Below are 14,691 nucleotides of genomic sequence, written 5' to 3' on the forward strand. Positions count from 1 at the left end.
TGATTGATTGATTGATTGATTTGAGACACTCCTGTACAGAGATGGTATCTATGATGTCTCTACTCCTGTAGAGATGTCCTAATGTGGTACCCATACTCACCCATCCCATCCCTCCCTCCCTCCCTCCCACCAACAGCTTACCATGTGGGGACAAAACTCACCCTCGATGCTCTTGTTGGTGCCAGTGTCAGTTCTGTCCCTTCTATGTAGTGTGTGTATTGTGTGTGTGAATATACCGTATCTAGTCCATGTTGTCTGTGCTGTTGTTACTAGTCTGTGATCTCCGCCTCCCTCCCAACTCCCGACATGATCATACACTGGACAGGAGATAGCGTGGAGTCCCCTAACTCTATGGCAGACATGGCAATCCCCGAGTTTGGAACGTCAAATGCCTTCGCCACAAATTTGATCCAGTCAGCTCTCAATCGACTGATGGCACTGAGCACTCAAGGCTGATATGGCATGATATGGCTGCTCAGTGATATCGGTTGTGTTCAAGGATAACTCCTGCCAATTTCAATATACTTATGACTTGTCAGTACCCGGTGATGCTGCATTTTTCTAGTCAGCCCTTTCAGAGATCTGAGCTATTATATTGGGGGGCAGATTTTGTTTACATTCAAAGTTTTCTTAGCACAGGCCTTCTCCAAATATTATCCCAAAAGGTATCGCTGCTTGCTAGTTGTCTGCTGATGTTGCATAACCTTTTGGATGTTATTTGGAATAAATCAAGATGTTTTTAAAAAAAAATTTAAATAAACACCTGCCCCCATTAAAATGACCAGGATCTCGGACAAGGCTGAAGAAAAAGAGTCCAGGGTAGTGTGAGCATTACAACTGCATGAAATTGGCTGGAGTTATCCTTTAAATGGAAGATGTGGCAGGGTATTGATTTTTACTTTTTGAACTCGGGGATTGACACCTCTACCCTTCTGGTCAAATCACTTAGTATACTGTAACCCTCCAACACAAGCCACCCAGCTCCTCTGTCCTCACCTGCTTTTGAACGCCTCTGGCAAAATCACTGCCCTCAAGCAAGATGGCAAATGAGAAAAAGCAACAACACTAACAATGGTTGCATCAGTTTTGATTTGTGTGTGCGCGCGGTGCTGGATAATCACTCAGTCAGTCAAGGGCACTTTTGCAGGAGACCTGGTAAGTACTGTACCACGCAACCGGGGGGGGGGGGGGGGGGGTGGTAAAGGCACCAGCAGACTACAGCTGTTTCCCATCAAATCCACTGTCTGAAGTACATATGGGTGAAGTGTAAAGGAGTTTGTCTGAATTGTACGTAAGTGTGTGTGTGTGTGTGCGTGCATGTATGTGTGTGTGTGTGTGTCTACTCTTTCTGTGAAAGGACTCCTCGTCTGGTACCAGCAGTTGGATTTTACAAGTCAGTGTTCAGTAGGGGGCACTACAAACCCACCTAACATAAGTCCAAACATACGCAAGGACAACAAAAAAAAACCCACTCCACCACCGCATTATTTAGAGAGGCCTGGAAACTCCCCGACTACTCTGCTTGACATCTTAGTATTGGCAAATTCTTTGACCTTTTGAAAGGGAGATAACAGGCTTTTTATTTGTTGTTTTGTTTTGTTTTCTTCCGCTTGCTTGCGGCTTCCCTGTTTACTGTGATAGTCCCTTGGTATATAACCACCCATGCCTACCCATCAGCCTCAGCCACCCACCCACTGTGCCATCCATCTGGGCTTCGGGGTGAGATGATGAGATTGGATCAGAATTGTCCTGCACCTGTGTTGGCCCCCCCACTGCGAGTCCGCATGACTCCAGGCTGGTCTCCAGTGATATCTCCCTCAGTCTGTCTGTCTGTGCCTCTGTATCTGTCTCTGTCTCTGTCTCTCTCTATATATATCTCTCTGTCTCTCTGTCTCTCCCTCTTTGTCTCTCTCTTTCTCTCTTTCTCTCTCTTTCTCTCTTTCTCTCTCTTTCTCTCTTTCTCTCTCTCACTATCTTTATCTCTCTCTCTCTCTCTCTCTCTCTCTGATCACGGAATCTCTCTATCTCTCTGATCACTCTCTCCAGGTTTCATTTTGTTTGAAGCTCTCATATTCACGAGTGGCTGCTCAGATCATCTTTCGCTTGACCCTTTGATATTTTAGTTTCCAATTTTTTGATTTTGTGTCACATTCATCCCGCCTGCATCCGTCTCAAGTTTGTTCCTCCTGTGCAATTCCAGCAATGGCATTCATTTACACTTCAAATGTGTCCAGGGCTTGAAATAGAACTCTCTCTCATAATAGAAAAATGCCTCAAAAAATACTCCAAGACCAATCTCCCAACAGGAGCTTGCACAGCCTTCAAAAAGGCTGGGGAGAATTATCTTTGAACAAGGAAAGAAGGTGTTGCGTATTCCCGCATCTCTGTAACTCCTCCAGTTTGTCTGAAGGAGTTCTCTTCCTATGCCCTTAGTCTGGGATTTTAGCCTGTAGGTGGTGACAGTGATGAGATGCAGCGTTGTAGAAAGTGTTTTATCTTGATGGTTTGATTGAGGCTCTCTTGTGTTGTCACGGCGTGTTAGCGCTGGTGATTACACGTTCCCAAAGGCACCTCAAATGGAAGCGGAGTCTGCACTCTCTTTGCAAGTCTTTTCTTTTCTGACTCTCTGTAGTTTTTTTTATAGTTTTTTTTTTACTTCACTTCCTTTTTTTCCTCTCCTGCTCTTTTGTCTTACTGTCATAGTCACTATTTCTGTTTTCCTCACTGCTGCTGTCACGTGTCTTTCTTTCTTTCTTTCTTTCTTTCTTTCTTTCTTTCTTTCTTTCTTTCTTTCTTTCTTTCTTTCTTTCTTTCTTTCTTTCTTTCTTTCTTTCTTTCATAGCTGATTCCTTCCTTCCCCTCCAGGTGCTTTTATTTTTCTCCCTCACTGGTAATCTTTGATTTTTCTCCTCACTGTTTTTTTCTCTTCCTCGTTTCTTTTCCCCACTCCCTCCTTTTTCTCCTCTCCTCTCCTCTCCTCCCCTCACCACCCTCCCCCCTCTCTCCTGCCTTCTCTTCCTCCCTCACTCTTCACCTTTCCCCCCTTTTTCGTTGTCATCACCGCTCCTCTTCATCACCTCCGCGCTCCTTCCTTCCTTCCTTTGCTCTCTGCCTCACCACTCCCCCTCCACTCCTCTCCGTCCCCTTGTCTTGGTGAAGTGGAGCCCTATGTGGGGGCCCCTCGGCGAAGAGCCTTCTCCCTCTGCCCCTGCTGTTCCCCTGCAGGTAACGTAAAACCTCCTCTCGGTAGCACGGTACGGTGACACCACCTCGGTTACCGTAACCAACCACGCCGTCGCCGACAAGGTTGCCGTGGTGACTCTGTGGTGGATCTGACCTGCCGAGCAGTGCTACTACTACTACCACTACTACTACCTACTACCTGTTTTGGTTCTGCTGCCTGTGTTTGTTCCTCACTGTGTGTGTGTGTGTGTGTGTGTGTGTGTGTGTGTGTGTGTGTGTGTGTGTGTGTGTGTGTGTGTGTGTGTGTGTGTGTGTGTGTGTGTGTGTGTGTGTGTGTGTGTGTGTGTGTGTGTGTGTGTGTGTGTGTGTGTGTGTGTGTGTGTGTGTGTGTGTGTGTGTTTCCGTAGGCATACTTCTAAAGCTTTTAGCAAATTGGTTCCCAACTGTTTTGACATGGGACCCCATTTTGACGTCACAACTTTCTGGGGACCCTATTTACATTTTTTCATGACAAAAATGAAAGTTCTAGGCTAGGGTATTACACCTATAGATATTTATGACAGTCTGAGATTGTGAACGGTATTTCAAATAGAGTATTAAATACTCACTTTCAGACATTTCAGGCGACCCCATTTGAATTCCAGGCGACCCCCAAATGGGGTCCAGACCCCAGTGGTGAAAAACACTGCTTTAGCATATTCACACAAACGTATGTACTGTATACTGTGTCCCATAGGCATACTCATAAAGTCTTCAGTATATTATTCACGAATATGCACCATATGGTGTGTGCATATGTATACTCATGCTTAAAATATTGATTGTAGTGTGTACGTGTAGTGAATACTACAATCAATATTTTAAGTAGGAATACACATTTACAGTACCATGTGTGTCCCATAGGCACAATACCATGGCCTAGTGGTTAGAGAGTTGGTCTTTCAATCTAGGGGTTGCCGGTTCGAATCCCCCCTGACCTCTCCCTACATCTCCATCCATGGCTGAAGTGCCCTTGAGCAAGGCACCTAACCCCACATTGCTCCAGGGACTGTAACCAATACCCTGAATAATAATAGTTGTAAGTCGCTTTGAATAAATGAAAGCGTCAGCTAAGTGTAATGTAATGTAATACCAAAGTCAATAGTTTAACATACAAGCACATAGAAGGGTATATACTGTAGGTATGTGCTGTGTGTGTTCCAAAGACGCACTACTGCAGCCATCTGCACTTAACTGTGCACATTTCTGAGCGAACAGTTGCTGAATACTTTAAAATTAAATCAGAATCTAGGTTAACCGGTATATTAACATTCATCACTGGAGAAATCGTCAGATTTGCCACCATCATTGGAGTGCTGAGGCCGCTTTAAGATACTGGACTAGGTAGCTGGTTGGCATCATTCAAATCTATGAAATGTCAAGTCACGTCAGCTTTTATTGTCAGTCTCTTCATATACACAGGTCATATAAGGAAAATGAAATGAATGAATGATGGATACAAGCTAAGACCTGACATGTCCAAAGCATTCAGTATCATTTTTTTAGAAGTTCAACTCAAGACCTTCCCTTCAGTCCATAACTGCAGTTTTTTATATAACTTCCCCCAAAAAATTACTTTCAGCCTCTTAAAATTCCACCCCACAGTTTTACTTTGGGTGTGCGTGTGTGTGCGTGTGCGTGCGTGCGCGTGCGTGTGCGTGTGTGTGCGTGCGCGTGTGCGTGTGCGTGCTGGAGAGAGTTGAATGTCTCCTTCCCAGTGTGTTGCTAATCTCCAGCATGTTTAGTTGTCCTGCAGCGGTAAAAAACATTAGGAACCCTGCCACCTCCCCTCCCAGCAGCCTCTGGCTCTGTCTAGAAAGGCTGACCCGGAAGCTGAAGAGCCAGAGCTGTGGATGACTGGCGGGTGGGGGGTGGGGGTGGGGGTGGTGAGTGGTGGGGTGGAGGTTGGGAGGTGTTTGGGGGTAGGTTGGGGGTTGACGTCTGCTGTGTGATTGATGGCATGAGAAGGTTTGAAAAGTTTGTGGTTTGTGGTTTTATACACACACACACACACACACACACACACACACACACACACACACACACACACACACACACACACACACACACACACACACACACACATACACACACACACACGTGCCTACACACACACACAAACACAGACAGACAGACAGACAGACACACACATACACGCACGCACGCGCGCACACACAGTTTGGCTCAAAATTATGCAACACACACACACACACACACACACACACACACACACACACACACACACACACACACACACACACACACACACACACACACACACACACATACACACACACGTGCCACACACAGTTTGGCTCAAAATTATGCAGACACACACACACACACACATACACGCACGCACACGCACATACACACAAAATTATGCAACACACACACACACACACACACACACACACACACACACACACACACACACACACAAATACACACACACTTACAACTGTTTGCTCCCTGTGTGTTTGCAAGTGCTCAAATGTGAGTGATGGGGAACGAGCTGATTTTCCCCAACAGATGTAGGACATCTGCGATCTGCCACACTTTCACTTGTTACATTCTGTTCTTTTTAATTTATGACACGCATAAGCGTGCACATACTCTCACACACACATGCACACACGCACAATCATGGACGCTCACAGATACACCAATTAGAGTCAATTCTAAGCCACACAATCCTCTCCTCTCCTCCACTCCTCTCCACACAATTCTCTCCTTCTCTCCTGTAGCACATTGGTATCCTAAATTGCCTTAAGATGTTGTGTGTGTTTGTCTGCGTGTGCGTGTGTGTCTGCACTTGTGTGTGTGTGTGTGCGTGTGTCTGCGTGTGTGTGTGTGTGTGTGTGTGTGTGTGTGTGTGTGTGTGTGTGTGTGTGTGTGTATCTGTTTGTGTCTTGTGTGTGCTAACTGGTTCTCCTTTTCTTGTGTTCCTGGGTTAGCGTGTGTGCTGAGGGTGGTGGAGAAGGCTGAGAGAGCCGTGCTGGACAAGTTAGCTACCCAAACCCTTCTACCCTTCACTCCATCTGTCTCCTTCTCCTCCTCTTCCACTCTTCCGCCTTGTCTGTGTGCCTCGTCTGTGTGTCTCGTCTGTCTCAGATCCTTGTGTGTGTGTGTGTGTCTCTCTCTCTCTCTCTCTCTCTCTCTATCTATCTCTCTATCTCTCTCTATCTCTCTCTCTCTCTCTCTCTCTATCTCTCTCTCTCTCTTGCTAGCTCCTGACTTCTAAGTGCGTTGCCCTCTTTTTCTTTCTCTCTCTCTGCCATTTCTATAATCTTCTCTTTGCTGACCTCTCTTTCTTTCTTTCTTTCTTTCTTTTTCTCTTTCTCTCTTTCTCTCTTTCTCTACTCTACTCTCCCTCCTCTCTGTTCAAAACAGCAAAAGCCGGCTACCAAGACCACAGCCATTCGATTTATGTCTGTACCGTGTTTTTCCTTTTTGTTTTGCAAGAGCCTCCACTCGCCCAGCTAAGTATGTCATGCCATGCTGCATCAAGGTTTGCTGCTTCCCCATCCCCGTTCCCCACCCCCCAGCGTATCATCGCCTCTGCTTGGCTCCTTGCGTGGTTGACCTCTCTCGTTCGAAAAAAAAGAAAAGAGAGGGCTGTGTTGCAACTCAAGACCCAATTAGCATGGGACCCAACTGACTGACCACAAGCTGTGTGGTGTGGATAGCTAGACTTGTGCCGGCTCGGTGCAGGTCAGTCCCCTTCTGGCGTGCACGGTCGGCCAACACAAAATTTCCACGGAAAGAGGATTAAGTCGATAAGGAGACCTCGGAATGTAATAAACAAGCTTCTGAACTGGTGGCCTGAATTAGTCCAGAGCATTACAAATGTTAGGTTGGCTAATTACAAAGCGGAGTGGGTAGTTTTTCGGCCTAACACACCTCATAAGTTGATCCCAAAGTGACATCCATGTGGGTGTTACTTTTTTTGCTCTGCTTAGGTGAAGGCAGGAGTCAAGGAAGCATTGGGTGTTAAAGAAGATGGAGGTAATTGTTTGTGGTAATTGACTTGCATGTGGAGATGGGCAAGTCACAGGCAAACACCTGCCTCCACTTTGAGCTTCCATGCCCCTTTACTTGTAGTCCTAATGGCTCCAACTCCTCCTCAGGGAAAAACAAAATCATCCAGTTTGGAAGTGTAGCTTGAGTACCAGAGCCTGATGCACTGCAACACTGGTCATTTTCCCCTTCAACCACCTCCATATCTCCTGCCCTAAAAACAAATAAAAGAAGTAAAAAATGCAAAGGGGTTTTAGAATGTTTGGGAAAATTAAAATAAAAGATCTCCACGCCATCTTCTGTGAGTTCCAAGGGGATAGCCAATCACTGTGGTTGGCAGTCCTGTCCCGATTCTCAACTGCCCTCCCCTCCCCATCCTTGGCCGTCTCTCTCTCTCTCACCCTCCTCCCGTCCCGTCCATTCCTAGACCGACATCCTGGCTTGGCTGTCATTGCATTGCCTGTGTTGGGTGTCTGTCTTTGTCACGTCGTTGTCACCTGTAGTGCTCTGTGAATGCGGCTGCCTCTGATCTCTGCCTCTGCCTGCGTGCTCTACCCTTCTTTCCAGGCATGGGCAAAAAAGACGATCCCAAACTCATGCAGGAGTGGTTCAAACTGGTGCAAGAGAAGAATGCGCTGGTTCGCTACGAGTCAGAGCTCATGATCTTGTAAGTACACATTTGGTCCCACACGTCTTATCCCTCAATCTACTACCTCTTCATTTCAGCAATTGGTTTACTGTTTTTTTTCTCTCTCGAGCAACCTATAAAATATAATGGGGTGTGTTGTATTCATCTTCTTTTGTACAAGCTGACAACCTGCAAGTCACCAGCCCCTGGCATCAATATATAGTCAACTGTGCAAAGGGATTTGCCATTTTTGACTGTCTTTTATGTGCTTGTCATCTTTTCTGTCCTGGATTTGGCATTAACAGGACATTTTCTATTGTTGATGGTCCACAAAATATTATTGTGGATACTGTTTTGCTGTTCCTAACGTATCACTTAAAGTTTGCTGAAGAGCAGACAAGGAGTGCTCTTAAAGGATGAGTGTACTATTTTGAATATTTAACCCCTTTTCTGAATTGTCTGCAGTCAAGTCAAGTGGTCCTCACCAATTTGATGTGTCAGTTTTTGTGTGTGTAGCTAATTTGGATTTTTGTCCTAATCGACTTTAGAATGTCCGTCTATAGGCATGTCCATATCTGTTCTAAACATTTGCTCTCAAAAGTATGCCTCTCATCAAGTACGATGGTTCCTGTCATTACAAAATTAAAGAAAGAAATGTGTTCTATGTAAAAAATGCAGAATTAAACACGATAGAAGCCATGTTTAGCTACAAAACGTAGGTTATGTATATAACCATGGTTCTACAAGTTCCGAATGACCGCCAGGCCTTGGCTGTCACTCGGAATACTGACGAGAAGATTGCCAAGCAAGGACTTCCGGCGCGCGCATGCCTTAAAGGGACACTGTGTGAGATTTTTAGTTGTTTATTTTCAGAATTCATGCTGCCCATTCACTAATGTTTTCATGAATTCTTACCACCACCATCAAATTCAAAGTATTCATTATGACTGGAAAAATTGCACTTTTCATACATGACAAGGGGGATCTTCTCCATGGTCATCCATTTTGAATTTCCAATAACAGCCATTTTTAGCTGCAAAAATGACTCTACTTGGACCATACTAGAAAATATGTGTTTATTACTCTGTAAATTTTCATGTAAATATCACATTTGGCAATAGGCAACCCAGTTTCAATGAGCAGCATAGTTGCAGTACCTTTTTTGACCATTTCCTGCACAGTGTCCCTTTAAGTTCTGGAGTATGATGGAATGCGCATGTGCGTCACCCGGGTCACAGATGACTTTTTTGTTATTAACTCTCGACCTGCATGAGCATGTGATGGATCATTCAGTGCTGAAAGCACCGCCTGGCGGTCAGTAGGAACGAAATAGAACTTGGAATACCAGTAAAGACTTGGTGAGTGGCATATTCTTGAAAACAAATGTTTAGGGTGGTATTAAGAACGGATATGGACATGCCCAAAGACAGCAATTTTAATGCCGGTTGAGGCAAAATCCAAATGAGTCAAATAACAGAGATGGCGGCAATCATCAAAAAATTGGTGATTACCACTCTACTAGCCTAGAAATCTAGACGCCCCTAGTGGCCGCAAATTGGGATTTAGCTCGCTAGGCTACCAATCTACTTTATTTCAGACAATTCTGAAAAAGGGCTAAATGTTCAAAATGGTGTACTTATCCTTTAATGTGAATATGAGTGCGTAACTGCAACAGGTATGAGTGCTGGAAACCTGGCAAGCTTTGGGCTATAGTATGCAAAAAGAGGTATACAGGATGCATACAAAATACCATCAGTAGCACCATAGGCACCGATAAGAAATTGCACTAGCAGCAGCAGCTTGCTATAAACCGATAAAGGGTATCTTGAATATGATGGTCCGGTCCATGTAATCAAAATAAACAGAATTGGGTCTGCAAATTTCATTGCCTCAGCATTCTGAATACATAAATAATTAAGCCATGACCCCAGAGGTCAAGTACAGAATTGTTTGAAAAGCATTTAAAAATTAACAAAAAAAAGTTAGGCCTTACCATGGTTGCGCTGGTGCAGCTATGCTTTTCATGCGTCATTGACTTTTTCACTGACCTCTGCTTCTAAATGTCCTTGAGCATCATAGAACTATTTACATTCTTTTGTTGAAATGTACCTGACTTTTCTGTGTGCAGCGCTCGCGAGCTGGAACTCGAGGATCGTCAAAGCCGACTACAACAGGAGCTGAGGGAGAGGATGGCAGTCGATGGTAAGGGCCCTCTTGTCTCCCTATGCAGTCGACATGACATTACATTAAACTCTTGCTTTCATTCAAAACAACATACAAAAGAGGATATAATGAGAAAGTTGCAATGTGTGGGTATGATATGGAGTGCACAGGCATAAGGTTTAGTTCAGATCAGTGGGGTTTGTTTTGTTACAAGGGGCTAACTTATTAGAGAATAGCCTTCACAAGCACAATCACTCCATAAAGTTATGGTGATTATATCTTAAAGCTACACTGTATGGTTTTCCTCAGTCACCTAAGTGGTTTGCAACAAAATTGCCCCTTGTTTGAAGTGCAGAAAGGCAGCCCATTCAGCCAAAGTTTGCTTAATTGGCTTGGTTTTAGCCGATGTACCACAGCAAAGCATTTTCAGATGTGTTTTCTCCCTTCTTTTCAGTTGATGTAACAGTACTTCACTTTGAGAAATGTTATTTTAGGGTTTAAGGGTTTCTTTTAGTCTTGTATCTTCAACTGTTAAGGATGTGATCATTAGTGAAAGCTAGGTACAGCATCACCACAGATGGTCTACCTACCATAAAGCTTGGAAAATGAGCCGCCGTTCCATTATCTTCTCCTTGTGTACTTTTTGCAACAGTTGGTCTCACTAATTGGCACAACCACACGACTGAACAGTTATTTCCATTAGCATTGATTTGGTGAATAACTTGAGCAGAATCTCAAAATTGATGTCGCATTTGCACTCCTCTCCTCCGTGTCTCACCTCAGGTGTGACAAAAATATTTTAACATGTTTTAACATGTTGTCAGAAAAGGTGTTGCGTGTTGCTGTCATCTAGTGTATTTTTCCCAATGTGTTAGTATTAAGAAATTCGCTACTGAGTTTTGCCTTGCTTTATTGTTGAATTTCTTTTCTTCATGTGCTCCTTTATCTTTCTCTTTTATTCTGGCTCCACTCCCCCACTACTGCCAATTTCAACTCCTACCATCAACCCCATCTCTTTGACCCCCATTCCTATCTTAATGTCCTTATCTTTCTGTTTGTCTGTATGTAGGCCTGTGTCCTCTGTTTTTTGTCAGCTGTGCAATAGTATTGTGATGTGATGTTATGTGTACTGTCTTAAATGAGTGTTGCTCAGGGACGCAAAATGAATTTCAGTGAAAACTGACAATACAGTCTAATCGTATCGTTAACATAACCTTCATTTCAACTTCCCCCACTGTCACCCACTCTCACCCCAATTTTTACCCCCAACATCACTCCCTTGTCATCATCAATCCCCCCGCAATCTTCTCACCATCACCCCCATCTCCATGACCCCCATTTCTACCCTAACATCACCATAACATCATTTCTCCCACACCATTGCCCACACCACACTCCCATTTCTATCTCCTGCCATTACCCTCATATCTAATCTTGACCCCTGCCCCATTCTACCGGCACATCTACCCCTTTCCATCACCCCCTGCCCCATTCCTACCACCATCTCCAGACTTGACTGCAAAATCAGTTGAATGTGTGATGTGTACTGTATTATTTGGCTACGCTCACTTCTTCTCAGATCCCTGCTCTGCTTTTGGGAGCAGTGGGGGTGTGGGGAGGGAGAGATGATGTTTACAAGTCCCCCAGCGACCTGGTCTTGTAACAAGACGAGTGGGTGGGACTGGGATGGAGCTCCTGTCTGTCTCACTTCTCTCCCCCCCCCACCCTCCGTTTCCTTCTCCTTCATCCTCCGCCCACCTCTTCTCGATCTGCCACCCCTACACTACAGGAACAACTACTGGGAGCCCTCACTTCTCTGAAAGACTCAGCGAAAGAGAAATCGTCAAGAAGTTCTGCCTCTGCTCCGTTTTCTTTTTCTTTTTAAAAAAATGGTTTTAAACTGTTTTTATCATGTTTTTTGTTTTTGTTGTTGAGAGACAAGGGAAGGGAAAACATCACTCCCTTGTCATCATCAATCCCCCCGCAATCTTCTCACCATCACCCCCATCTCCATGACCCCCATTTCTACCCTAACATCACCATAACATCATTTCTCCCACACCATTGCCCACACCACACTCCCATTTCTATCTCCTGCCATTACCCTCATATCTAATCTTGACCATCACTGTCATCCCCATACCTATCCCCAACATCGCCCCTATTTACCTATACCTCCACCATCGCTCTCATTCCTGCCCCCAACAATGCCAGCCATCTCCTCCATTCCTACCACCATCATTTCCACCCATTCCTACCACCATAATTTCCACCCATTCCTACCACCATCATTTCCACCCATTCCTAACACCATCATTTCCACCTATTCATCTACCCCCATTCCTACCACCATCTCTATCGCCACCTATTTCTACCGGCACATCTACCCCTTTCCATCACCCCCTGCCCCATTCCTACCACCATCTCCATCTCCTCCATTCCTACCACCATCATCTCCACCTATTTCTACCACCTCCTATTACTACCACCACATCTACCCCTCTCCATCACCCCCTCCATCTCCATCTCCACCTATTCCTACTACCATCATCTACCCCCATTCCCATCCCCACCACCAGTGGGCGGTGATGGCACAGGTGGTAAAGGAGGAGGTTCGGCAACCAGAAGGTTGCATGTTCGAACCCCGCTCTGCCTGACTCTGCTCCTGGTGGCTGGGTGGTACCCCTTCGTGGCAGCCACAGCCACCAGTGTGTGAATGAGAGTGCGTATGGATGAATGTGAGGCATCAAGTATGGCAGGTAGCAGGCTTCACTAAAGTTTCTTGATTCATTTTAAGGATGCTGGCTCAAATAAAATACTTAGAATCAAGGAAAAGGGGGCGCATGTTGCATCAAATTGTTTTCTTTATTTTTGTGCACAGATGCGTTTCGGCGTGTGCCTTCCTCAGTGTGCAACCATGTGAGGCATACAATTTAAAAAACGCTTTGAGTACTTGAAGGAGTGTAAAGGTGCTATATAGTAAATGCAGTCCATTTACCATTTACCATTCACCTCTCTCTCCCTCCCTCCCTCTAGACCACCTGAAGCCGGAGGAGGAGCTGGCGGAGGAGAAGCGCATCCTGAACGAGATGCTGGAGGTGGTGGAGCAGCGGGACTCACTGGTGGCCCTGCTGGAGGAGCAGCGGCTCCAGGAGAAGGAGGAGGACAAGGACCTGGAGGCTGTCATGCTCTCCAAGGGCTTCAACCTCAACTGGGCCTGAGGAGAGGAGGTGGAGAAGGAGGAGGAAGATCTCTGGAGGTAGATCTCTGGAGGTCTCTATGTATGCCTTGCCTTCCAAGGGATTGAACCTCAACTGACCCTTAGGAGACCATGGTGCAGGCGGGGGGGAGGAAGATCTCTGGAGGTCATCATGCTCTCCAAGGGGATTCAACCTCAACTGGGCTTGAGAGAACCATGTGGAGGTGGAAGACCTCGGGAGGTCATCATGTCTTCCAAGGGCTTCAACCTCAATTGGGCCTGAGAAGGAGGAGGGAGATCTCTGGAGTTCTCTATGTATGCCTTCCAGGGGATTCCAATTCAACTGCGCCTGAGGGAACCATGTGGTGGAGGCGGATGAGTAAGATCCCTGGAGGTCATCAAGCTCTCCAAAGGCTTCAGCCTCATCTGGGCGTGAGGGAACCATGGTGGAGGAGGAAGACCTCTGGAGGTCATCAAGCTCTCCAGGGGCCTCCAATTCAACTGGGGCATGAGGCGGCCATGTGATTGGGGGAGGAAGGGGGAAGACCTGCACATCATCTTCTCATAGTCTCATCTTTACACACACACACACACACACACACACACACACACACACACACACACACACACACACACACACACACACACACACACACACACACACACACACACACACACACACAAACACAAACACATTCAAATAATGTTCTCTACTATAAATACCTGGTCTCTCACAAACACCTACAGATTCATCGAGTTCGTATTTATACACTAATAAACACTGAAATGCATAATATCTACACACGTAATACTGTAGATATTGGGAGCCATGTAAAATGGCCTGACTGTCAAAAGAATATGTTGAGTAGTTGAATAGGGGGCTGAGCCGAGGTCTCCAGACTTGACTGCAAAATCAGTTGAATGTGTGATGTGTACTGTATTATATGGCTACGCTCACTTCTTCTCAGATCCCTGCTCTGCTTTTGGGAGCAGTGGGGGTGTGGGGAGGGAGAGATGATGTTTACAAGTCCCCCAGCTACCTGGTCTTGTAACAAGACGAGTGGGTGGGACTGGGATGGAGCCTCCTGTCTGTCTCACTTCTCTCCCCCCCCACCCTCCGTTTCCTTCTCCTTCATCCTCCGCCCACCTCTTCTCGATCTGCCACCCCTACACTACAGGAACAACTACTGGGAGCCCTCACTTCTCTGAAAGACTCAGCGAAAGAGAAATCGTCAAGAAGTTCTGCCTCTGCTCCGTTTTCTTTTTCTTTTTAAGAAAATGGTTTTAAACTGTTTTTATCATGTTTTTTGTTTTTGTTGTTGAGAGACAAGGGAAGGGAAAACACGAGTCCTGCTGACAGCCATGGAATTTAAAAAGATTTGTGTGTTTGTGTGTGAGCGTGTTTGTGAGTGAAGTGTAAGAAGCTGAAACGACACTGAAACGGCGTCGTAGAATGTCC

General features: G+C 45.6%; 1 protein-coding gene across 2 annotated transcripts in view; it reads left to right on the plus strand.

The window, feature by feature from the left end:
* The window catches only part of mical3a (microtubule associated monooxygenase, calponin and LIM domain containing 3a), a 143,363-nt gene extending 129,329 nt beyond the window's left edge, over positions 1-14,034 (plus strand). Inside the window, exons 40-43 of one of the 2 annotated variants that reach the window (XM_063196891.1) lie at positions 3,160-3,225; positions 7,810-7,909; positions 9,999-10,072; positions 13,070-14,034. In XM_063196891.1, coding sequence (XP_063052961.1) covers positions 3,160-3,225; positions 7,810-7,909; positions 9,999-10,072; positions 13,070-13,254 — 425 coding nt within the window. In that variant the 3' untranslated portion in view covers positions 13,255-14,034. The remainder of the gene's footprint in view (positions 1-3,159; positions 3,226-7,809; positions 7,910-9,998; positions 10,073-13,069) is intronic. The other variant, XM_063196892.1, reaches the window with a different exon arrangement.
* The last annotated feature ends 657 nt before the right edge of the window (positions 14,035-14,691 follow it).

Source organism: Engraulis encrasicolus, chromosome 4, assembly GCF_034702125.1.
Source record: "Engraulis encrasicolus isolate BLACKSEA-1 chromosome 4, IST_EnEncr_1.0, whole genome shotgun sequence".
NCBI lineage: Eukaryota > Metazoa > Chordata > Actinopteri > Clupeiformes > Engraulidae > Engraulis > Engraulis encrasicolus.